Source organism: Arachis duranensis, chromosome 3, assembly GCF_000817695.3.
Source record: "Arachis duranensis cultivar V14167 chromosome 3, aradu.V14167.gnm2.J7QH, whole genome shotgun sequence".
Lineage (NCBI taxonomy): Eukaryota > Viridiplantae > Streptophyta > Magnoliopsida > Fabales > Fabaceae > Arachis > Arachis duranensis.
In genome coordinates this window covers 6,413,190-6,437,888 of record NC_029774.3, presented here as the reverse complement: position 1 = coordinate 6,437,888, position 24,699 = coordinate 6,413,190, and the positions used below count along the sequence as shown (strand labels likewise).

Genomic DNA, 24,699 nt, shown 5'->3' with positions numbered 1-24,699 from the left:
CTAGCAAAGATTGACAGAATGAAAACCGAAAAGCCAATATTCACACACTAGTGTACAAATTATACTGTCACAACAACCAGAGTTCAAACCACACTTAGAAATTCTTGTTCCATCATGGTAGGTAGGCTCAATTCAACATGGTTTATCAATTATAAAACTCACCAAAGTAGTTATGAATTAGGCCAAACTTCCATAGTTGAAAATGAAAGAAATGACAGTCACAGGAGTCTAATTACACGAGTTACCAGGGAAGGGGTTTGTTAATCTGAACAAAACAGAAAAGCAAAGCTATCAAACTAACAAAGAACATATAGATAACTTGATGAATAAAAAAATGCACAAATTAAATTTCTTTGAACTGTCTGCATAGCACAGCACCAGACAGCAAAGCATACACACATTACATGCAATTAGATATACTCTAAATGGTTATGAACAATAAAACTGTATATTGCAAAGGAAAAAAAGCCATACATTTCCACAAGCTGATTGAGGATTATTGATCTGTTCTGCAGTTAATCCTAGCTTTACTGCTTTTTCCTCTTCTTCTGCCCTCCCACATGTGCAATTTTTACAGGCTTTTCTTGTACTTCCAATTTCACAATCACCTATTGGACAAGTATGTTAGTTAATAGCCTAATGTATTAGTGTGCTAATAAACTAAGGACAACAATTATAAAAGTAAACATTACTAGGTGGAAGCTGGGGTTTCTTTAAATCTTCTTCAGTCAAAAGACTATCCTCATCAATCAGATCTGAGTCTACATCAATTTGCACTTTAGGTGAATTCTTCACCACTTTCTTCAGTGCAAAAGATGATCCAACTTTCCATGAAGGCTTTTTAGCTTTGATCTGCATGCAAGGCATAACATACCAACAATTAGAATATGTAAGACATTCATCAAAGTCAATCAGAAAAAGTCAAAAAGGAATAATTTTACATGCCACGTGTCCAATAGTCAACCCAAGAGGCAATAGGAAGACAAAATGAGCAGAATACAGTGAATCCAGATAAAATATATATGTTGTGATAAAAAGAAGAAAAAATGTAGTTGAAACTAAATGTGCTCGATCCAATGACTTGATGATAATAACAGTAGATCAGATTTCAAAACCAATCAAGAATTAAATCCTTTAAAAACAATGCATGTGTTACAGTCTATCACTCAACACATCCACCATATGATTATACTGAATTCCATTTTGTAAACTTGAGAGAACATGAGTAAATTAACCTGATGATAAATAAGAGACAGCAGCATCAGATACAAGATAATTAACATACCCCAGAGAATCTGCCTCCTGATAGGACAGTTGATTTTAATTGTACAACTTGAGCTTCTATAAACCCAGCCAACAATAACTTGCTCTCAAGATCAGATATAATCTGTAAGGACAAATGTAGAAAATAAGATCATGCATAACTATATAAATTTACCCCAAGTAGAACTAAGCCTTTTTTTACCGTATCAGGTGAACCTGCAGCAGACTGAGATGACTTGATAATGAGAGTTGTTCCACCTGATTTCAACACTCTCAGACCTTCTTGAACCAGTTGGTCCATAGGACAATCAAGAGACAGCCAGATTAAAACCATAATGTCTACAGAGGAAGATTCTACTGGCAGTTTGCCTGCAGTATGCAATAGATGGTTAAAAAAAATGTCCTACTCCCCTACTCCTACTAAACTACAATATAATCAAACACATAAATGTACAATAAGATTTTGGATTCATCATATTGAAGGGTTCCAAAAATGCATGCTTTAGGAATCGATAATAAGCATGCACTTGATCTGAATTTTTCTCAATAGATGAAGCATATTTAGGCTTAGGTTCCCCTACTTAAATGAAACTTGATACCCAACAGAGTGCAGCCAAGCATTAAAAAATCAATTTCAAACGTTATTACAATGGATAAAGCTTCTAGCCTCTAATTGTTGAAGCATCAACCGAAACTAATTGGTATAGAAACTTAACTAGCATATAAACTCCTTGAATACAAACAACACATAAAAGCACCATTTGATACCAAAATCTGTCTAGAAGATATATAACCAAGCTTTTACTTTCTGTATTCAAAGTTAAGGAAGATGCACACCGTAGAAAGTACAACTTTTTATTGATTTATAAATTCATTATATTTAAAAAGCAATTTAAAACCGCATGGTGTAGGACATGCTATATGCAAAATCAGCTCTAGTGATCACCAATACCCCAAACAAGAAATTCAAAGAAAGGAGAGGGAAAATTACTTAGTGATGATGCAGATGTAACCACCAAAGGATCATATTGCTCAGCCCCTTCATTTCCAAGTTCTTTAATGGCTTCAAATACTTGACTTACAGGAAGAACTGCTTCATCCGTACATGCCAACACAGCAACGCTGGTCTTTGTAGCATCCTAAAATATGGAATAGGAAAATCGCTCAGTATGTTTAATTTCAGCATCTTCTCTCTTACCATAATACCATATGGGGAAAAAGGTAGGATTTCTCTTATCAAGTGAACAATTAGTAAGAGAAAAACAAAATGGAATGACACCGAAGGAAAATTGGGAAAATAGAACATCTGTATTCATAAAAATACTACTAACATGTACTAAACCCCAAACTTGAACAATTAAACATTATCAAAATGCATGAATAACCACAAACAATTAGAAAACTAGCTACATGTTTTAAAGAAAAAGAAAAAAATGAATACAGATTTTTCTTATATTTCATGGTAAAAAAAAAAAAAGAAGACCGCGCACACACACAATTACGCTTTCTGTGAGTTACAGAAAGAAGCAAAAAAGGCCTTTCACCATAGCCAACAAAGAAAAGAACTGAATTAGAAACCCTAGGAATCGCAGAAGATAAAAGGAAAAGAAACTCGAATAATACTGTAGCAGCTCAAAATCTTATACACCGACTTGATGGAGTATATGGATGTTGGCTACAACAATCAGAAAGAGAAATCCACAAATAATTAATAAACAGAAATAGTGATTAAAAAGAAGTACGAACCATTGCAATGAGATCTTGAACCAGAAGGAAGCAAGAGGAAGAGAACTTAGAAGGTTCGAGAGTTGTGTTTGTTTCACAGAGCAGAAAGCCCCTCGATTTGGAACGCAGCAAATTTTTTTTTTTTTTTTCATTTCTGAAACAAGGAGCGGGTATTTAAAGGGACCGGTTGAGTACGTGGAATGCCTAATGCCTAACCACGTGCGTATCACGTGATCACATCAATTTGCACGGGGTTTCGGCCAGAAAAAAACACATTATCACGAGAATTAATGGGCTTAGTTGGACCAGCGTGGATTTGAGCCGGCCCAAATTTGCACCGGTTCATCGGCGTCATTGTACCCTTCGAAACTTACGGTGTCTAAGGAGCATTGCAGCAACCAGCAAGTAAAATTAACACTGGAGACTATAACCAACAACAACAAAAAAAAAATAATAAAAAAATAACACTGGAGACTGCAGGCTGCTGCTCTCAACGACCATCATGCCATGACGGAGAAGGCGGCGCCTCCACCGTCGAAGCCGCTAACACCTCAGGAATGGGAAACCCTAATCGAGGACTTCCAATTCAGCGGCGAAGAAAGAAGGCAGAACAAGTGGAGCTCTCTCCCTTCGCTCTTCGATCAACTCCTCAACTCGGTCCTCCGCAAGGACTTCCCTCTCTCCGTCAAGTTCTAGCTCCTCGTATTCCTCGACGAGTTCTCCGATTCATTCTTCACTTCCGACGACGACCACGCGTACCAACTCGACCGTGTAATTGACGCGCTCCGCACCGTCGTCCAATCCCCGATCGACGGCGTTTACATAACCACCTCATTCAGAGAACAGTTCATGATCTCCGTTACCTCGATCGTTGTAAGTTTGGTTGAGGTATTGTTAACGGTCATCAACTGGCCGAATTTCGGGTCGGATCGTCAAACCCGATATATCGCATGCGAGTGCTTGCGCGAATTGGAGGGTTCCAACCCGTGCCTTCTCTCCGACGTCGTTGGCCACTTGTGGAGCTTGTGGCAGAACGAACGAGCACATGCTTCACAAGGTTATATCTTGCTATTAACCATGGCTATTCATAACATTGTTGTTAAGCAATTGCATGTTTCTGTTGTGAATACTTCCATTCCTATGGTCCCATTCAATGCGCCATAGTGTGTGTTTGGGGTGGCTTATGGTGGTAATTTGAACCTGAAGGAGTTGAGGAAGGCTTTGGCGTTTTTGCTTGAGTTGCCACAGATTTTGACACCTTGTGGGATGGAGTTCATGGCGATGGTGATTCCTGTGGCTGCCGCATTGGAAATCCAACCTTAAATGCTGAAGGTGCAGATTTTCGGGTTGATTTATTCCTATAACCCTGTTCTGTGCCACGTTATTTTGATGGTGTATTTGTGTTTCTTGGATGCTTTTGCTGGCCAAGAATGGGAGCTTTCACAAAGGCTCTTCTTGATTTCAAGAAAATCGCAGCATTACTTGATTTTTCGGGTTTCAATCAGCTCATTTCTAGTAGTTGTTGTCAGAAGACAAAGTCTATGATCAAGGCTTGCTTTATTTGCTCTTCTTGTGTTTTGCTCGGTGTGTGTTGAGGTTCTCAGAATGAAAGAAGATGGGTATGCTGAGTTAGTTGATTCAATCAAGCTGCTTGAAGATGGTCTCATATGTGGATCATCTTTCAAATGGTTGTCTCCCGGTAGCACTGAAATTGCCATTGCGTTCCGTACTTTTAGAAGTGTCAATTTAGCCCAAACCTTAAGGCTAGCCCTCAACCCTCCAAAATAATTCTAGCCCACAATCTTAAAAATTATAAAATTATATCCTGCAAGCTCAGTCCTAATTAAGCCCTCCCAACAAAAATCAAAACAGGGATGGCTCTATAAAACCTACAAGCCCCAAATCTAATCTTTTCCTCCCTCAGACTCTGATCCGAGAACTACTTCTACGTTTCGTTGAAACGGTGAAAGGATATGCGTTCTATCCGCAAAATCAGTGGCTCTTCTCCTCCCTCGCGCGGAATCAGAGGTAGGTTTCTTTGTTTTCTGGCCTTTCTTCTTTGTTTGTTTGTATCACCCATTTTAATTCTCTTGTTAATAAACTAAAGTGGGTGATTTCAAAATGGTTGAATTATGAATTGTGAACTGTAAATTATGAACTTGTTTTTAATTTTTTCCCAAAAGGAGATTATGGAATTGAGAATCAAAGTTGAGTTAGGATGAGAATTGACTACACGATTACTATTCACTACTTCACTAGTGTGAGATTAGATGTGTTTATGTTTTAAAATTAGATTTCTAATTACTGTGTTAGTAAATTTGCTTATATTAGTAAGAAACATGTTTACTTAATAGTTGATGTCTTGGTAAATTCAAAATACGATAATTTTGGAGAAAAATTTCGTTAACCTTTTTGAAATATTTATCTTAAGTAAATGGAGTATTAAAACTGGTTTTGTGCTCTTAAAATTAATTAAAACAAGATTTTATGGTTGAAGTTGATGGTTGGCAAAAGTTAGAATTATGCAGAATTTTATTACATAATCCAAATTTTGATAAGTTTGTGAATCTAGTTTCTTTTAAAGCTTGTGAATTTAGCTTTGTGAATATTAAATTTTTTGGTGATTAGAGCTTAGTAAAGTTAGCAATAATTTTTTGTAAGAAGGATTGCTGCAATATTTTAAATATAGGACAGTGAGTAATACAAATATAATCATGGTATTTTAGTTACCATTTTTTCAATAATCTGCTATTTGATTCCTACATAAGCAATTATTCTGCTTTTAAACTTGTTTAATGTTATTTTGGTATTGTTGCTTAGCATGAGTAACTGTTGGATTGTTTAGCTTCTGTCTATTCTATGTTTTCTTTCTATGTTGATTTTGATTCATTATCTTCATATTTGGATGAGTTTCATGAGAATGGTAATGGCATAATAAATCAGATAATTAGTTTCATATAGATGTGCAAAGCGACACTAGTATGTAGTATCCAAAATTTCATCTCTTCCTCTGTATATGCATCCCTTATATTTGGTTATTTTCTTCTATTTTTCTCTTCAATTACTTCTTGTTAAAACTTGGAAATATGATTTCACTGAATTTGAGGAATTATGTTCATACTGCATAGTCTCTTACTCTCTTCCTTAAACTAACATTAAGTTCATCTAATTATTATCATATACCTTCAATATTTTGTTGTGACTGTTGTGGCTGTTAAATCCGGCAGCCGGTGACTCCTTGGAGACTCACCACCTCACAACATTTTACAGACTATGGTGCTTTATGTGAAATATATATAAAACAAAGGTTTGCTTACTTATTGTTTTCAAGTCACCATCATTGTTCTATTAGGCTTTTGTTTTGCTTTAGAGTTTTTCCTTACTCCTTTCTAGTTGTAACGTGTAGGTGAAGCCACTTTTATTTTAATTTTTTTATTTTTTTATTTTCTATGCATAAAAGTAATGAAGGGATAAAACAAACTAATGACTGTTAATAAGTTTTATGTGTGTTGTTGAAATAGAGAATGTAAAAAAAAAAAAAGATTAGGTAACCCATGGATTGGCCCTAGGGCTTTTGAGCCATGAAGGCTTTTTAAAAATTTGACCCTATTAGTAAAATGGTTTTTTATTCTTCTGGTTCTATAAAGTAGGGCCAAACATATTGACACCACTGACAAAATATTGAAGGTATATGATAATAATTAGATGAACTTAATGTCAATTTAAGGAAGAGAGTAAGAGATTATGCAGTATGAACATAATTCATCAAATCCAGTATGAACATAATTCATCAAATCCATCAAATCCAGTATGAACATAATTCATCAAATCCAGTGAAATTATATCTCCAATTTTTCACTTTACTCATCTCTAAAGTTTCAACAAGAAGTAATTGAAGAGAAAAGTAGAAGAAATGACCAAATATAAGGAATGCATAAAGTTTCAACAAGAAGTAATTAAAGAGAAAAGTAGAAGAAATGACCAAATATAAAAAATGCATATACAGGAGAAGAGATGAAATTTTGGATACTACATACTAGTGTTGCTTTACACATATATGAAGCTAATTATCTCATTTATTATGCCATTACCATTCTCATAAAACTCATTCAAATATGAAGATAATGAATTAAAATCAGCATAGAAAGAAAAATATGGAATAGACAGAAGTTAAACAATTCAACAATTAATCATGCTAAGTAACAATACCAAAATCACATTAAACAAGTTTAAAAGCAGAATAATTGCTTATGTAGGAATCAAATAGCAGATTATTGAAAAATGATAACTAAAATACCATGATTATATTTGTATTACTCATTGTCCTATATTAAAAATTATTGCTAACCTTACTAAGCTCTAATCACCATAAAATTTGATATTCACAAGTTTTAAAAGAAACTAGATTCACAAACTTATAAAAATTTGGATTATGTAATAAAATTATGCATAATTCTAACTTTTGCCAACCATCAACTTCAACCATAAAATCTTGTTTTAATTAATTTTAAGAGCACACATCCAGTTTAATACTCCATTTATTTAGAATAAATATTTCAAAAAGGTTAATGAAATCTTTCTCCAAAATTATCATATTTTGGATTCACCAAGACACCAACTATTAAGTAAACAGGTTTCTTGCTAATATAAGCAAACTTACTAACACAGTAACACTTATCAGAAATCTAATTTTGAAAAACAAACACATCTAATCTCACACTAGTGAAGTAGTGAATAGTAATCGTGTAGTCAATTCTCATCCTAACTCAACTTTGATTCTCAATTCCATAATCTTCTTTTGAGAAAAAATTGAAAACAAGTTCATAGTTTACAGTTTACAATTCATAGTTCAACCATTTTGAAATCACCCACCTCAGTTTATTAACAAGAGAATTAAAATGGGTGATGCAAACAAACAAAGCAGAAACTCAGAGAGGGATAGAAAACGAAGAAATCCACATCTGATTCCGCGTGAAGGAGGAGAAGCAGCCACTGATTTCGCGGGTAGAACGCAGATCCTTTCACCGTTTCAACGTAGAAGTAGTTCTCGGGTCAGAGTCTCAAGGAGGAGAAGATTAGATTTGGAGCTTATAGGGCTAGTCCTGTTTTGATTTTTGTTGGGAAGGCTTAATTAGGGCCGAGCTTACAAAATATAATTTTGTAATTTTTAGGGCTGTGGGCTAGAATTATTTTGAAAGATTGAGGGCTAGTCCTAAGGTTTAGGCTAAATTGACACTTCTAGAAGCAAGCAAGCAGTGGCTAGTGAGGGAGGAGCCGAGGAGTGCTTACCGTAGAGGTGAGCAAAGGCCAGAGACAAAAGAGGAGAGCCGACAAGATGAGCGATTTGCGACGGTGAGGTGGGCGACGTGAGCGATGACAATGTGTCTGAACGGAGATTCCACGGTAATAAAAAGAGGGCGAGTGGCAGCTGGTGGTGGGGGCTTCTCCTGTCTCTCATAGGGTTCAGGTTTGGTTTGTGAATTCATTGAATTGTTTGGATGGTTCAATCGGTTTACCAGTTTGCAGTTTGACTGGTTCTTTCATCGATTTTTTGTTAGATGGTTGAACTGGCCGGTCCAATCCGATTTACATAACCATAGATCTGGGATAGTTTTGTTGTATGGAACCCATCTTTCATGTAGAAAGAAATCTACTTAAAGAAGAACCAATAAAGAAGAGAAGAAAGGCTGGGGATATATAAAAAGGTAGAAAAGGAGAAAAATGGTAATCTCATCCCACTTTAAATGATGGGGCACGGTTACTGAAAGGCGAGCGAATGGCTACAGAATATGGAACATTACTGAAGTGTTACACCCAAAGTTCTGAAAATCGGACCGGACAGGCCAGTTCGATCGGTTTAACTTTGAACCGAATGCTTTTACGGTTTGGTTTAACTTATAAACTGTTAGTTACAAAATCGTTTAAAAATCGCTGAACCGACCGATTTGGACCGAACTGAGAGCCGGCCGGTTTTCCTAAAATGAAACGTTCAGTGCCTCCTCTCAACTCTCACTCTCTCAAGCAGCTCTCTTCCCCCAAAACAAAAACCCTAGCGTACTAGCAGTAGCCTCCACTGTCGCCGCAAGGAGGGAGACACTGCCGTCGTTGTTCTTGAGCTCTCCAACTCCTGTCTACTCCAACTCCTCTCAACTTTCACTCTCTAAAACGAAGCTCTCTTCTCCCAATAAGAAACCCTAATTTACAGTAGCCTCCACCGTCGCGGCAAGGAGGGAGATAGTGTCGCCGTCCGTCGCACCGTCGTCGTTCTTGAGCTCCCCAACCCCTATTCACTCCAATCGCAGCTTCTTCGTCGAGCTTAGCGTTCGTCGTCTGGTCTATCTCTGCTCATCCGTGCTTCTGCTGCCGTCCATCGTCGTGCTTGTTGCCTAGTCGCCGTCGTCCATCATGCTTAACCACTTTCTCTCATACTCTGCCCAGATTGCTCAGATCGAAGAAGGCAATGGTTTCTCTACTCACTGCTAGTGCTTGTTCTTTATTTTTTTGTTTTTTTTTTGTTCTGCAATTATATGGATTATTGAATGATTAATTGATTATTGATTAGCTCTGCTCACTGCTATTGTTCTATTGTGATGTATTGTACCGTTTTGTGTCTTCTTTGTTGCTGTGCTCTGTTGACTGTGGTGCTGTGTTTTTGTTTTCAATTAAAATTTTTCTTTGAGAACTTAGTTTTTCCATGCTTGATAAACTGTGCCAATTATGTATTTCTTGAAATTGATATGACTCTGTAGATTCTAAATAGTGTGCTTCATGTTTCTGATTTCAACAATTTGAGTTGTTTATGAAACATAATTCACTGTTATTGCAAATGATTCAGGACCTCTTTTGAGGAGTGTATGAAGTAGATTACTTGCTGTGTTTGTAGTTGTGTATTAATTAAATTGGTTAATTTGTTATTTGGGTCATGTTACAGCTTGTAGTTAAAGAGAGTTTAAAGTTCCAATATCCACTAATTAGTTGGCAATGTTAATATTATTAATAATTAATAATATTATTAGTAATACTAATCACAAAGTGGAGAGAAATTGTAGAATTTGTCACATGAGTTTGGAGAGTGATAGTTCTGAGTTTGATATTCCAATTGAATTGGGTTGTTCTTGTAAAGATGATCTTGCTGCTGCCCACAAAGTATGTGCTAAGACATGGTTCAAGATTAAGGGGAATGTGTGAGTATAAAATCTTATCTTTACTTCATTTTTTTTCAATTGCAAAATTTAATTTTTAATATTTTTAATGTTGAATTTGATTAATTATGTGAATATTTTAGACACCTTTATGTTTATGATTCATGGAATTGAGAATTGAATTGTTTGGTATTATTCTATATGTATACTTGTTTTATGTCTTGGTGCTAAGTCTGACAAATATTCTCAATTACTTACCGCTATCGTTTTCTTTTTGAACCGAATTTTATTTTTCAAAAAAAAATCATAGAGGATTAGGGTTGTGAATTGTTTAAGTGAATGATGAGTGTAAAGCTGAAGATGATGATGACAAAAGTGCTCGGAAACATGTTTTAAGAGTGTTTTAAAAAAAATTGAGTTTGTATTTTGATAAGATCATATGGTAGAAGATATTTTAAGATTTATATTAGATTATAATTATATTTTAGGATGTGTATTTATAATTTATTTATTATTTTATTCTAAAACGATTTTTTCGGTTGGATTACGATTGAACCAATTAGACCAATGAACCAGTGAACCAATGACTAGAACGGTTCGATGACCGGTCCAGTTTTCCGAACCTTGGTTACACCACCCAAATCAGGTTGAGATTTTGCCCTCTTCAAGTTCTAAACATGTCGATTCCATTGATCTTCTCAGCTTTCAATCCCGAACTACTGAAAGACTTTTCAACGGCCCGACCTCCATATACCGACTTGATCATCTATTCGCTTGGTTGCTCGAGTCCAACTTGAAGGAACCCGATTTTGAACGAGGACACTGTTCATACCTAACACATTATTATTGGAGTCATGGCCAAAATCCATAAAAGTCAAATCCATAAACTACAAAATAAAAAGCCCAAGTTTACATTGTCTGACCTACCCAGTTGTCTAAATGAATCAATCTCTATTAATTCTTACAATCTCTACTACTAGTTTAAAAAGATATCACAACCACTTCTCTAAACAAAAGGGAGTAACCATCCATCATCAAAGATGAAACAACTTCACAAGTGATAACTAGCTGATTACATTCACCTACCTTCCACACTCAGGTATTTTTCGAACCCTAACACACAAAACTTATCTCAAATTTTTGTTAACTTAAATATCGGAATCCGTTGTAGATACCATCATCCGCCTCTTGAAGGAACTCGGACAACTTCATTCTGTCAGAAGAGACATTGTAACACCCACCCTACTTGCTACAAAAAAAGGTATAGATTCCACATTCAAACCCAAATCACATTGATTTTAAGTAAGTTTTAGAATATGACTATTTTCTCAAATCGATGAGTTCAATTTATTGTGAGAAATAAAATATTTTATAATATTAAAACCAATTCATTCCATTTTTATTTTTAAAATTAAATATTTTTAAAGTTGAATTAAAAACTTCCAATTTCACTTTATAAAAAGTTAAAATATTAAAATCAAATCCTCCGATTTATAACCCTCGTATCTCATACTCCTCTTTGACTCTTAAGTCTCAACTAATCAGATTGTCTAATTTACAAAATAACAATTTAAAAAAGAAATTACTCCATATCAAAGAAAAACATAGGGTTGCACATAAAATCGGATAATATCCGTATATCCGCGGTAATTATCCACATCCGATCCGAATTTTGTGAATATTATCCGATCCGCAGAGCCATCAGATTGGATCGGATCCAATCCGCACTATAGTAGGATCAGATTGCGGATTTGGCCGTGATATCCGCGGATCCGATTCCCAAATCTGCATATCCGCACATATCATATAAATAGCATAGTTTAAGAAAGTAAACTCTAATATGATATGAATTTTAGTGTTATTTTATGAATTTTATGATATCTTGTTTTTAATTTTACTTCAACTTAGAATAATTAAACTTAAATCATGTGTTACCATTTTGTTTTTGTTATTCAAGAGAACTTTTATTAATAATATTTTAGGAGTAAATAGGCTTAAACAGGTAAAAAATGAATTTTCTGGATATTTTTTTTGTAAAAATAGGCAAATAGAATCTCAAAATAGTTTTTTAATTATGCGGATATACCCGATATCCGATCCAATCCGATCCGCAAGCCTGAAAAATGCGGATATCGTATCCGATCCGATCCAATGAGTGCAGTACGAATCGGATAGAATTTTAGGCTATATCCGATCCGATCCGTGTGCAACCCTAAAAAAAATCCCAAACTTTTCAATAATAGTACATATCACACCATATAAAATAATTTGGACATCATATGCCTTTATGTTTTATTTTACTTTTCATCTATTTTCCTTATGCGAGACACTACCTCTTGCCAAACTAACTTGATAATGTCAAGGACTGTGAATGAATGTTCAATTGCAATATAATGACGATATGATTATATAATACCACTCTATAGCAATCTAATAGATGAAGCAATGACCATAGAATTTAGAACTTCATCTGTTATAACATCAAGGCTTGAAAGTTAGAGACCTAATCTCTCAAGACTCATCTTCTCTCGTGGGATCTCCCAGCTTCCAACGCAAGTTTAATAGATTCTAATGTGTTTCTACCCTTAGTATCTGTGTTTTTCTCTTCCTGGGATGACTTTTGCCGCCGCTGCACATCTCGGCGCCACAAGGGTTCCCTGTCTTTCCTTGGAACTTTGTTATATCTTGGATCAGATTTCAAAAGACGCTTCACGAGATCCCTGACATTAGTGTGCAATATAAAGTACTGCATGTGCTGTTACTGATTTATACAATAAACACATTCATTGACAAACCAAAAACCTGCTGAGACACACATCATAACTTTTGAGAGAAACCCACACAAAATAGTTCAGACATAGTCACTCACTTCCTGAAGCATCTTGATATGTTCCCGATTAGATTATTTATGTGTACATAGATCTAGATAATTTTCCTCTCCATTTTAACCACATATCAAACTCATCCTAAAGAAAGCAATAAGATTAATGGTACCGCCTATAGAATGAGTGTTGTACCAAAGAGTCTTTGATTGTCTCCACAAGTAAAGGTTGAAAAGAAGTGATTGCCTCCTTTCTTTGGATTTTCACCCGCACCCTTTCCATTTCCTGCTCCTTAGTTTGCTTCCTTTTCCAAAGCTCCCGTTCTCTATCCCTCAACTTATCTTGCAAATAAGTTTCAGTGGTTTGAATGTAATTAACATGTCAAAAAGCTATTCAAAATAAACTGTTGAGTGGCTACAACTAAATCAATAAGCCAACACAAATAATAGATGTAGAATCAGCGAAATTATCAATGAGAGTCATCAGTGAGATGTGTCACAGAAGTGCTAGAGAAACACATTTATACCTGCTCCTCCCTTTTGGCTTTGTACATATATACTCATTGAACAAAAGCTCCCTATCCTCGTGTCTCACAGATTTATATATTGGTCATCCCTTAAACTTTCTTTGACCTGCATCAACCAAAGGATATAAATTAAATAATATGACAAAGAACAGATTAACATGGATTGAACTTTTGTGGTAAGACAATCAAGGATTTTAAAATATATCTATATAAGGATTAAACCTTAAATAAATGAGATCATGGAGCAAATCATTTGTCAATTGATTTTGCAACTGCCAAGATTATTGGAAGTAACACTTGAAAACAAACTTGTCATCCTCCAATCAGACAGCAAAAATAACCAAACGCAAAAGCTAAAGATTGTTGACCAATTCATGATACGCCCATACCCTGGACCAACGGGAGTTAATAGATATATGGCCTCGTTCTTTAAGCATTGATTTGGAACCAACGGGAGTTTATAGATATATACCCTGGCCCTTTGCTGCAGATTCAGCTGCTTTGGAACCATTTGTTTCAGATCCTGTTTGTACTGGTGAGACAGGAACAGCAGAGGAAGCAACAGGCATTCCAGACTCCTGCAGCTTCTTCTTGATCAAATCCAGTGCCGATGGTGAGCTCTGAACACTAGAGGGTTTAAGAGCTGCAGCATCACGACCACCAGTATTAATAGCAGGAGTATTCAGAGTAACCATTCCAGACCCTCTACCAGACAATACATTAGTATTTGGAACTGACATTGAATGATCTTTTGTGACATCACCATCCTGCTTTTTCAATTCAGCTACCTCATTTGGAACTTCCCAGCAGCTTGTCTAACACAGAACAATGGACCAGAAAATAATAAACAAATTGGCAGAGAAATCACATCACAAGAAGTAAAAAAGCAGCAATAAAGAGAAGAATCAGAAGCTAAGAAGGCCAGGTCAAGCTAAAATGAAAAGATAGGAGATCAAGACCAAGTGAACGATGACAGAGATCATGCAATTAAGTTGTGAACATATCAAATGAATATTCCAATCATACCTTGGTTTGTTTGTTGTAGTAATTTTTCTTCCCATCACTAGTGGAGACCAACATCCAATCTGTACCCGGTATATCCACCCTATAACAAGAAAACATAATCAGAGAAGACATGGTATTAATGTACATCTTTGTTTCAAAATAACAAACTTTTCAGAGCAAGCAATAAACTAATATCAAGATGTAACAGACAACAAAGTTCAGAGTCAACATGAACAATGACACCTATGTGTCTTACTTTAATAAGAAAGAACTAAAGACACTTTTATGGCCTCAACTAAAATAAGGTAATCCATATAAGGAAAAATGAATCAACAACAACATATATTATACGTTGAGACCACAAACCAAAATAGACAAAAGGACTTGACAATAAACCTACATTGAAACTGGAGTTGGCTGCACAGCAATTTGGTGAGGCTGCACATATGCCAAAAATCAGTAAACTGAATTAGAAAAGGGATAATAAATTGAAATATTTATGACCTACGAAACCAAGTATTCTTCACAGTTTCAGTTGCAGTATACAATTATCTTGCTTCTGAATTTTTCCTTTCATAGTTAGGTTATCCATTATCCAATATCCAATACTTAGATATTCATATATATAAAATAACATAAAATTAAATATTAAAAAAAGGGTTACAATTGTGATATTAAAAAATATTATGCCAACAACAAAGAGTATTACTTATGTGATGCAGGGCAGGATAAGGGATATGATCGGCTAAGGGAGTCAACTCCAACTATACCTCGCCTTTAAAGCCAGCAGGTTTATCATATGTTGATTCTCCTGTCAAGGCATTATAATAGTATACAACTCCTATTTCAGTCTTATGGGATGTCCAGGCATCCAATTTCTCGTTAGCAGCATCAACATTCTGAGTCACATTTGATTTCTTGTCATCTACAACAAGTACCACAAATATGAGGAAGTGATGTGTATTTTCAAACCACAAGTGGAGTAGTAATGTTGCTGTGCGCATACCAAGTTTTAAAATGCAAGGATATTTATTCAGTCTTATAACTGCATGAAAACCTAGTATAAAAAAAAAACAAAAACAAAAATAGTAAAAACAAATGCAGGCCCCATTATGTTATTATACAATTACATCACTCCGCATTATGTTATTAAACAAACTTTTTTTTTCTGAGAAAAAAATATTCATACTTTTCCTAACTATTATATATGTCCATTAATTATTCGGAAATGTTTGTTAATCAAAGAAAATCAGCCAAAAACAGTCATAACTTGCCTTATTTAGCATTTATTAATTGTTGCGATAATTAATTATTTATATTACTGTTTCATGCATCCCTTATTTTAATTATTTTCACTTCGCTCAAGTATTTAAAAGGGAGTGCATGGTTTGAGTATGTCAAACGTAAAACAGTAGGAGATAGGGGCAAGCTCAAAGGAAATGGAACATAAGCCCTTTTTCCTCATTGATGCTTGCTTGGTTGAGGGATAAAACAAATTTCAACACATTTTCAAACTAGCGGAGTGAACAAATATTATATGGTGAGGCATAAAGGAGTAGCACTCCACTTTCAACTGCTTCATACAATCTTCAAATCAGTAAGTATGAATTAACTTTCATCCCATTGTTTCTACCTACTGAAACAGTCATCATACCCTAACATCTTAATGAATCTCACTAAAACATGGTCATGAATACCTTCAGCTTAATGTAAGAGAATGAGGCTTACTGTGCTAGACAACCCAAAAAAAAAAATAATGTGAAGCTAGGAATTTTCTATAGATAAATAATAGACACTGACAACCCCATCCTTCCAAAACAAAAATGCTTCAATTTTCTAATATGCAAAGCTAGAAACCTAAGACATCATATATATGGTAAAAAATTTGACCCCTCAAACACAATAATGTGAATACAAATTGATAACACACCCGTGATAATAATAATAATAATAATAATAATAATAATAATGCCTACAAGGCTACAACTATTGAATTTGGTCTCTACATTTGATCAGTAGTCACCACCAACATATAGATTTGATGTTTTATACCCACCAAAATTAAACAATATAACAAAGAATATGATGACATGTGACTTAGGCCATAAATGAACGATGATCAAGTTATCAAACTTTGCATCGATAGCGCCCTAACAAGAGCTTTCTGAAAGCATAAATAATTTTGTCATGTTCTGAATTGAATAAACTTGTGAAAAGGGAGATTGGAATGTGCCTTCCAGGTAGAGGAATGTGGAGGGTCCTTAAAGCAAACATTTGACGATCTGTAACAAGCCCGTTCACCTTTTTTATATCTGCAACCTACAGTTTCCCAAAGCAAATTATAATGCTCAAAATTCTAGAGAGAAACAAGCAAACCAAAATAATTCAACAATTATTTTAAATACTGTTTGCAGGATGCCAAAAGATTGTTTCAGAGTTTTGTGGATAATAATATTGGTCAAATTTATATTCTTAAAGTCTAATTAAATCTAATAAATGATTAAAGCATATAATAAGTGATTGGTATATGGTACTACAAAAACTTTAATCACATATCTAAGAGTTTATTGCGTGAATAACATCTCATATTGATATTAAATTTATAATTTTAAAAATAAAAACATAAAAATATTTTTTTTAACTTAAATGAAAAGCTGCTGAATAGACATAGTGCCTATCTAACGCTAGTGTAATATAATTTGGATGAACCGCTAGTGTAAATATAATTTGGATGAGGTCGTTGTTGCTATTGGCTCCTCCTTGCCATTCATTCAAAGGGGTACCATATTAAAGACTAAAAAGCATATTAATTAATAATTTATTATTTTTATAAATATATACATAAAGTTTAATTTGAGTAATTTTTTATTGTTTAAAATAATTTTTTTGTATTCTTTTTGTTAATTCTTTTTACTATTAATGAGTATTAATTTTTTGTTAATTTTGTCTCAATCTTAATTTGAGTTTTTTCTTTTACTCGACAAAATTTGAGTTAATACTCAAATTGGCCCCTGAAATTTGATCCCCGACTCAATTTAGTCCTCAAGGTTTCAATCGATTCTAATTGTACCCTGAAATGAGCCTCAACTCGGCTCTTCCGGCGTTTTCCGTCACCAAAAAGCTGACCTGACAATTTTGGTAGACACTTGGCACCCTAGCAGTTAGATGACGTGGCTAAATGTTCGAAGGTTTCAATTTAACCCCTAAAAATTTCAAATAAAACCTAGAAGTTCCAATTTTTCCAAATCGAAGAATGTCTCCAAGAGGTGAGAAGAATGTTGCAAAGCAGCAGCCAAAGCTCAGGTAGCTCTGGTAGAGCTCGTTCGCATGGTGACTGCGTGAAGAACACACGCGATGACAAAACTGCCTTTTGATTTGGTGACAAAATTGCCTCCATGATGATACACATTCGTTATACGTTCATCCATCTATAAATAAGATTCAGGAGACAATGGTTAAAAACAACACTAACTTTAATAAATTGACAACAACACTAATTTTAATTTGTCTCATGCAATCCTTAATCATGAAACATGAAAGAATAAAACAAGTAAAATCAACAAAATTTGAATATAATTACATATATAACTGTTCCCATTTAAAGAGAATATTAAAAGTGATCATAAGTGATTAATGGGAGAAACTATTTAAATTAGAACGTTAAGAAGAAAAGTTAAAGATATAGTATAATCCCCATTTACTCAAATTTCTTCAAATATTTTTTACCAAAAGAGCACATTCTTTCATTTAACAAATTAATATCTACAAACTTATCAATATAATATAAGTTGATAATGGTGTTCAACTGAGTTTAAGAATTGTCCTATATTAACAATTTATGTGTTCTGCTACATTAGATGAAAATATAGAAACAAGCTCCTTTTTTATGTGATAAGGATTCGTAGAAAACTATGCCAAGATAAGAGAAGAAAGGAATATCTAGAACAAGACGAACATAATGAAAAAATTAGCATAAATTCAACGAAACAATAACTAAAAGTTAAATAATACACTGCAATGATTGACTAAAATACAAAATCTTCAGTTCATGATTATTGCTTAAACATTCATGGTGGTCATTGATGCATACAATGTTCAGCACAGAAAATATTTTATTTTTACAAGAAATTATCCAATCAACAATTAAATTAAAATGGAATATGAAGGAGTATAATTGTTATTTTAAAATGGAATATGAAGAATCAAAGACTGTTCAAACGGATAAAGAATTGAACGATTCGATTGATCACAGCCACACATGCAAAAAAAAATTAAACCCTAACATACAAAAGTTATAACATTATCAACAACTATAATCAACCACATTCTCCCAAAGTTTCACTGATCAAGTAGGGTGAAAAAATTGAAAAACAACACACAACCAACATTTTGATAAAAACAGAGCACGATAGTTGAGAGCATCAATTTTGTTACTAACCTGTTTTTCAAAAGATGACTCCCAGGTAATTAATCTTCACAATAAGAGTAGAAAGAAGTAAGAAAAGCTTAAAAGTTTCATTACTGTGACATCCATGGTGCTTCTATGATGGGAAGGAAAACGAGAGGAAGTGGAGGAAGAGAAAGGGTCAACTGAGTCTTACCTTTGGAGTGGTTAGTGTTTGAATTTTCATTTAACCCCTTCCTAAGGGATACGAAGTCGTTTCTAACAATTTCGGCACCAACAGCAAAATGGCATCGTTTTGAGAATGTCAGGTCAGCTCTCAGGTGACGAAAAACGCCAGAAGAGCCAAATTGAGGCCCGAAGCAAAATTTCAGGATACAATTAAAGTCGATTGAAACCTTAAGTGCTAAATTGAGTCGGATGTCAAATTTCAGGGCCAATTTGAGTATTAACTCACAAAATTTTTATAACCTAATCCTACTATAAATTATTTTTATTTCTATTTAACTCGTGTTGAAATTTTACGGGACGGAGCTAAACATAAAACGCAGGTAGCTCCTCCACCTTCCTCTGCATGCTCGAGAGTGAGGAATAAAACTTGGGAATCAAGGACAGCGGCAACTGGAGGAAGAACCCAGATTCGATTTCCTGAATCCAATTTCGCGTTGTGTCTGCAACTTGGTCTCGCTGAATTTCAGCACTGAGGTGGTGAGGTCATACCTTCACTTCTCTTACACTTTCTATCAAACACCTAACGATCAACTAGTTTGCACACGCCACACCACATTGAAACTGCATGTAAATCTCTTTCTGAAGCATTTAACAAAAATTTCACACACCCATTTACTCAAATTCAATTTCTACTCAATAATTATGCGTTTCTTTGCTGCAGTTTCTATTCACCTTTGCAGAGAAACAAAGACTTCTTTTTAGAAGATATTCAGGAATGACATTAGGCAAACTTGGTGGATTCACACGAGGTGAAAATGCTCGTTATTTTCTTAAGAATTAAATCTCTAATTATGTTTGTTACCAATATGTTTTATAATCTCATCTTGTCCAATTCTTCTTCCTTATTCTACCATCAATTTAAAGAACTGAATTTTATTTGTTAATATCCAAACTTTTGATGTAAAAATATTTACCATTTCATATTATCAGCCCATTTTAATATGGATCTTGCTCTCTTGTTTCCACTTTCAGGTCCAATTATTCAGTCATTCTGCATAAAAGCCATAGCAGAGTTGGTGAGTAAACAGCACTGGTCGGAGCTCAAAACCCATCTGATATCAACCAAACCTGCAGAACTTCTTGACCAGTTGCTTGATGCCGGGGTCGATTCTAAACTTGTTCTTAGGTTCTTTCAGTGGTCTCAAAGAGAACTCAAGCTTTCATATGGTCTTGAAATGACTGGCAAAGTCTTGCATTCTCTGGTAAAATCAAAATGTTACTCCAAGGTCAGGTCCCTTTTGCATCACTTTGTGAAGAATGAGAAACATACAGTTTCTTCTGTTTTTCATTCCTTTTCGCTGTATTGTGATCGATCATTGGCAACTACTATAATAATTGATATGTTGGTCCTAGCATATGTCAGAAATTTGGAAATTCAGGCTGCCTGTGAGGCATTTAGGCAAGCTCGAGAATATGGATTTAAGTTGTCTGCTACATCATGCAATCCTTTGTTGAATGCTTTGGTGAAAGACAATGAAATCGGGGATATGGAGCATGTGTACAAGGAGATGATAAAGAGAAGGATTAAGCCTAACCTGATCACATTTAACATTTTGGTTAGTGGTCTCTGTAAAGCTGGTAAGTTGAATAAGGCAGAGGATGCTATCGAAGACATGAAGGCCTGGGGAATTTCCCCAAACACAGTTACCTACAGTATTCTTATTGATGGTCATTGCAAGAGAGGCTCTGCCAGTAAAATGTACAAGGCCGAAGCTATTTTGAAGGAAATGCTTGCTAACAACATCAGTCCAAATGAAGTTACATTCAACACTCTTATTGATGGATACTTTAAGGATGAGAATACATTAGCTGCAAAGAAAGCTTTCCAGGAGATGCAGAATCAGGGACTAAAACCTAACGTAGTTACTTATAACTCCATGATAAATGGTCTATCTAATAATGGCAAGCTAGACGAGGCTATTGCTCTGCGAGATGAGATGGTGAGCTTGGGTTTGAAGCCAAATATTGTTACTTATAATGCTCTTATCAATGGGTTTTGCAAGAATAAGAGGTTGAATGAAGCAAGAAAACTCCTTGATGACGTAATTAAGCAAGGATTGATTCCAAGTGAAATAACATTCAATACGCTGATTGATGCTTACTGCAAGGAAGGATCGATGGAGGAAGGCTATTCACTGTGTAATTATATGGCAGATGAAGGGATTTTTCCAAATATTTCAACCTATAATTGCTTGATTGCTGGCTTATGCAGAAAACAGGACATAAGAGCTGCCAAGGAGCTTCTTAATGAAATGGAGAGTAAGGACTTGAAAGCTGATACTGTAACATATAACATCTTAATAGGTCAATGGTGCAAAGAAGAAAAATCAAGAAAAGCTGAACAATTACTAAATGAAATGCTTCATGTGGGTTTGAAACCTAATCATGTAACATATAATACTTTGATGGATGGCTATTGCATGGAAGGAAATCTCAAGGCAGCATTGAATGTGAGGACAAGAATGGAGAAAGATGGGAAGAGAGCTAATGTTGTCACTTACAATGTGTTGATTAAAGGATTTTGTAGAGCAGGGAAGGTGGAAGATGCAAATAGATTACTTAATGAGATGTTGGAAAAGGGTTTGGTCCCAAATCGTAGTACCTATGATATAGTAAGACTTGAAATGATGGAAAAAGGATTTGTTCCAGACATAGAAGGGCACTTGTATAATATCTCTGGCATGTCTTAACATGAACTTGGGCTGAGCATCGCCAACGATAAAGATGTGCAGAATGAGTACAATATGGTAACTAACTAGTACCTACTCAGTCATGGCACAGTTATACCACCTCACTTGTACACACCATCACTAGAGCCGTGAACTCCACAAATAATTGATTATATCTTTATTAGAGTAATGGAACACGTGTGTATGTAGCAGCTTTCATGGCTAACTTATCCATCGAAAGATGAAGGGTGGCTTCAAATGGAGCTAAAGATTAGTCGCTAGCTTTCGTCTAATCACGAACGGATAGCCGAGGGTTTAAAATAAAGTGACGGAACACTTGTAATGTGTGTAAATGTAAACCAATAGATTTGTACCCATACAAGAATTTCTCATTTAGTAATGGGTTCTGAAGTTGGGTTAGTGTTGTGTTTCCTTGAACTGAAAAACAATTATTGAAATTTCTTGGACATGTACATAATTACGAACGGCTATTATGTAAGAGCAGAATAGATGTATTGGAATTGAAATATCCGTTTCCTTGACGTTGTTGCGATGTTATTACAAAGAAAGGATATATTGCAGTGTGTTGGAAATTAATCTCTGTCGACAACCTAATCCATTTGCTTAGTTTCTACTTTATCGTAAGTACATATTAAAAAGAATCTCCTAATTTGACGGATGCGGGGTAAATAACGATTCTGGGAAAAGGAAGTTTTATTAACATCGTATCAGGCAAGAGACGAGAGGATCTTTTTCTTTTAGGTCTAAAAAGGAGCAAGGGAATTGAGAACTGAGAAACCTGTTATTCTATTTTATTACTGCCTGGTCGAAATCACTTAACTTTATAAACAATTATGTGAAATGAGATGAATCAATTTTTGTGGCTCACACATGAAACGAAGCAAAAAATCATGTGTCGCCCGTACATGCTGCTTTCCTCCATAAGCAGTACCAAACTAATCTGATTTGAAGTGATCAACTGATCATATCCTACTGCCCCACCTGTCAATTAAAGAAAATGAAAAAAAAAAAACGAATTAATTACTTCAATGGTAATAACTAATAACATAAGTTGAAGTTAGAAAACTATAGAGAGGCTTTAGAATTTACTTGAGTTCTAGCTTGCAAGCAGCACAACACTATCTTTAAGGATTGAACAAACTTGAACCCTCCATACTGATAGCAATTAGTAATGCTATGCCAGTAATCACAGAAAGCCAGAACAAGGCTGAACCTAAAATTGGAAATTTTGACCATGGTCAATAACAAAATGTTCAAATGCATTCAATAATTTAGGTTTAGTGATATAACCTCTTAATATAATGTTCAATTAGAGATTGTAAGTAAGCATGGTACCTCCAAAGCCTTCAGAACGATCAGAGGTAGAAGGATTTGATTCAGAACCAGCAACAGGCGATGGTGATGGTGATGGTGATGGTGATGGTGATGACGAAATTGGTGCTTTCGAACCTATCTTTGTAACATTGTCCGAAACTTTGGTAAATCCTGTTTCAGATGCTACAATCCCTTGGAATTCTTCACTTACAATTAGTGCAGCCAAAACATCCATAAATGACTCTTTGTCTGTGTCATACATAGAATCTATTTCATTCATCGCATCAGTGACAATGCCATCATCTAAATCAGACAATTCATCATCTGATGCATACATATCAGTAGCATCCATCTCAGCCTTGTCATCTTCCTCATCCTCCACATATGCTTTATATGTCAACCGTAGTAATATCTCCCCGGAAGAACCCTTTCCCAAAAATCCCCAACCTCCTTGTAAAGTAACAATTCTATCCGTAGGAACAGTGTCTTTCAGAGAGCTCAAATCAACCTGAAAAACATATTCAATTAAAAAGAATTTAATTACAGCAAAAACAAGGTTAACTCCGAAATACCAAGTGTTTCTAATTTTTTATTCAACTCAAAAATCAAATATGCATTAAATTATCTAGGTACTGCATGCAAGACATACTTCTCCTGTACCAATAGTCAAATCTGCAAACCCTAGTGAGTCCTTTACTTGGATGCTTAACTTCTGCTTTTTAGGATTGTTGACAAGCATATGAAAATCCTGGCAGAGTAAGAAAGATAAATAAGATTCTTCAAACTAAAAAGTATGTAAATGACGAGAACATGAGACAAAGATGAATCAATAAATCCGAAAGCAACACCTGATTCCAAATTGGCATTCCAGGGGGCCCAAATACAGTTGTTTGACTGTTCTTCTTGCTTCGTATGACTTGATCTCCAAGGTTAAGAACAACATAAGGATCTGTCTTGCCTGACAAAACAGTGAGCAAATAATGAGCCTTCAAAAGACCTTCAACTACTTCCCCCAGTTGCCATGGTAGGAAGAAAGAATTTACACGAGACTAAGATTATTTCAATCACTTCAGAAATATATAAATAAGAGAAAATCAACCTAACACACCACTTTAGTAGAAGCATGCAAAGATTTAGCCCAAGTAAATAAAACAACATAGAATTTTACCATAGAAGATATAAGAAAGCTTTCGGGCATCCACAAGAGTAACTGAAAGTTCTCCAACAGAATCCTTGTTTCCTTCTTGTACTTCTCCAGATTTAGTATTAACAGCAACAGGACCAACAGCTTTTCCCTTCTGGAAATCCAAAACAATTTTCTTTGGGCGTACAAATAGTCTAGGTAAATCTACCGTGAGAAGTTTAGTCAAAAACCTGCAAGAGAAAAACCAAAAATATTAACTTAAATTTATTGACAGAAAAAGTTAACCTCTTGTAATATTTTACCAAAGACAACCTTGGAACAATACATGCATAACAATCTAAAGAGCTTGGAATGGATAAATTCAAAATACATTGAATATTTTAAAGAATGAATGCAATTGACTAGTATAATTTTTTTTGGGGGGGGGGGGGGGGG

General features: G+C 35.0%; 4 protein-coding genes across 6 annotated transcripts in view; 1 reads left to right on the top strand and 3 right to left on the bottom strand.

Annotated features, from left to right (window-relative positions):
* The window catches only part of LOC107477176 (anamorsin homolog), a 3,598-nt gene extending 477 nt beyond the window's left edge, over positions 1-3,121 (bottom strand). Inside the window, exons 1-6 of the mRNA XM_016097147.3 lie at positions 3,010-3,121; positions 2,255-2,402; positions 1,466-1,632; positions 1,286-1,387; positions 693-852; positions 475-608 (exon numbers count right to left, since the gene is read on the bottom strand). Coding sequence (XP_015952633.1) covers positions 475-608; positions 693-852; positions 1,286-1,387; positions 1,466-1,632; positions 2,255-2,402; positions 3,010-3,012 — 714 coding nt within the window. The 5' untranslated portion in view covers positions 3,013-3,121. The remainder of the gene's footprint in view (positions 1-474; positions 609-692; positions 853-1,285; positions 1,388-1,465; positions 1,633-2,254; positions 2,403-3,009) is intronic.
* A 9,527-nt stretch (positions 3,122-12,648) lies between these two features.
* Positions 12,649-15,487, bottom strand: LOC127745424 (pre-mRNA-processing protein 40C). The gene is made up of 6 exons (XM_052258107.1): positions 15,254-15,487; positions 14,884-14,921; positions 14,505-14,583; positions 13,951-14,293; positions 13,148-13,293; positions 12,649-12,885 (listed from the first exon to the last, which is right to left on the bottom strand). Exons 1-6 carry the CDS (start codon positions 15,485-15,487, stop codon positions 12,649-12,651), a joined length of 1,077 nt encoding a protein of 358 aa, XP_052114067.1.
* Positions 15,488-19,420: 3,933 nt separating this feature from the next.
* LOC107477172 (pentatricopeptide repeat-containing protein At1g09820) lies at positions 19,421-22,217 on the top strand. 3 transcript variants are annotated; one of them, XM_016097144.3, is made up of 3 exons: positions 19,421-19,593; positions 19,778-19,865; positions 20,089-22,217. In XM_016097144.3, the coding sequence occupies exons 2-3, from the start codon at positions 19,832-19,834 to the stop codon at positions 21,804-21,806; spliced, it is 1,752 nt and encodes a 583-aa protein (XP_015952630.1). In that variant the 5' UTR covers positions 19,421-19,593; positions 19,778-19,831; the 3' UTR covers positions 21,807-22,217. The 3 variants fall into 3 exon arrangements, with proteins under 3 accessions (XP_015952630.1, XP_020993146.1, XP_015952629.1); XM_021137487.2 differs by having other exon boundaries at positions 19,421-19,598; XM_016097143.3 differs by having other exon boundaries at positions 19,421-19,683.
* Positions 22,218-22,736: 519 nt separating this feature from the next.
* The window catches only part of LOC107477171 (tricalbin-3), a 4,506-nt gene continuing 2,543 nt past the window's right edge, over positions 22,737-24,699 (bottom strand). The window contains exons 5-10 of the mRNA XM_016097142.3: positions 24,289-24,494; positions 23,969-24,078; positions 23,770-23,868; positions 23,142-23,628; positions 22,896-23,019; positions 22,737-22,787 (exon numbers count right to left, since the gene is read on the bottom strand). Coding sequence (XP_015952628.1) covers positions 22,931-23,019; positions 23,142-23,628; positions 23,770-23,868; positions 23,969-24,078; positions 24,289-24,494 — 991 coding nt within the window. The 3' untranslated portion in view covers positions 22,737-22,787; positions 22,896-22,930. The remainder of the gene's footprint in view (positions 22,788-22,895; positions 23,020-23,141; positions 23,629-23,769; positions 23,869-23,968; positions 24,079-24,288; positions 24,495-24,699) is intronic.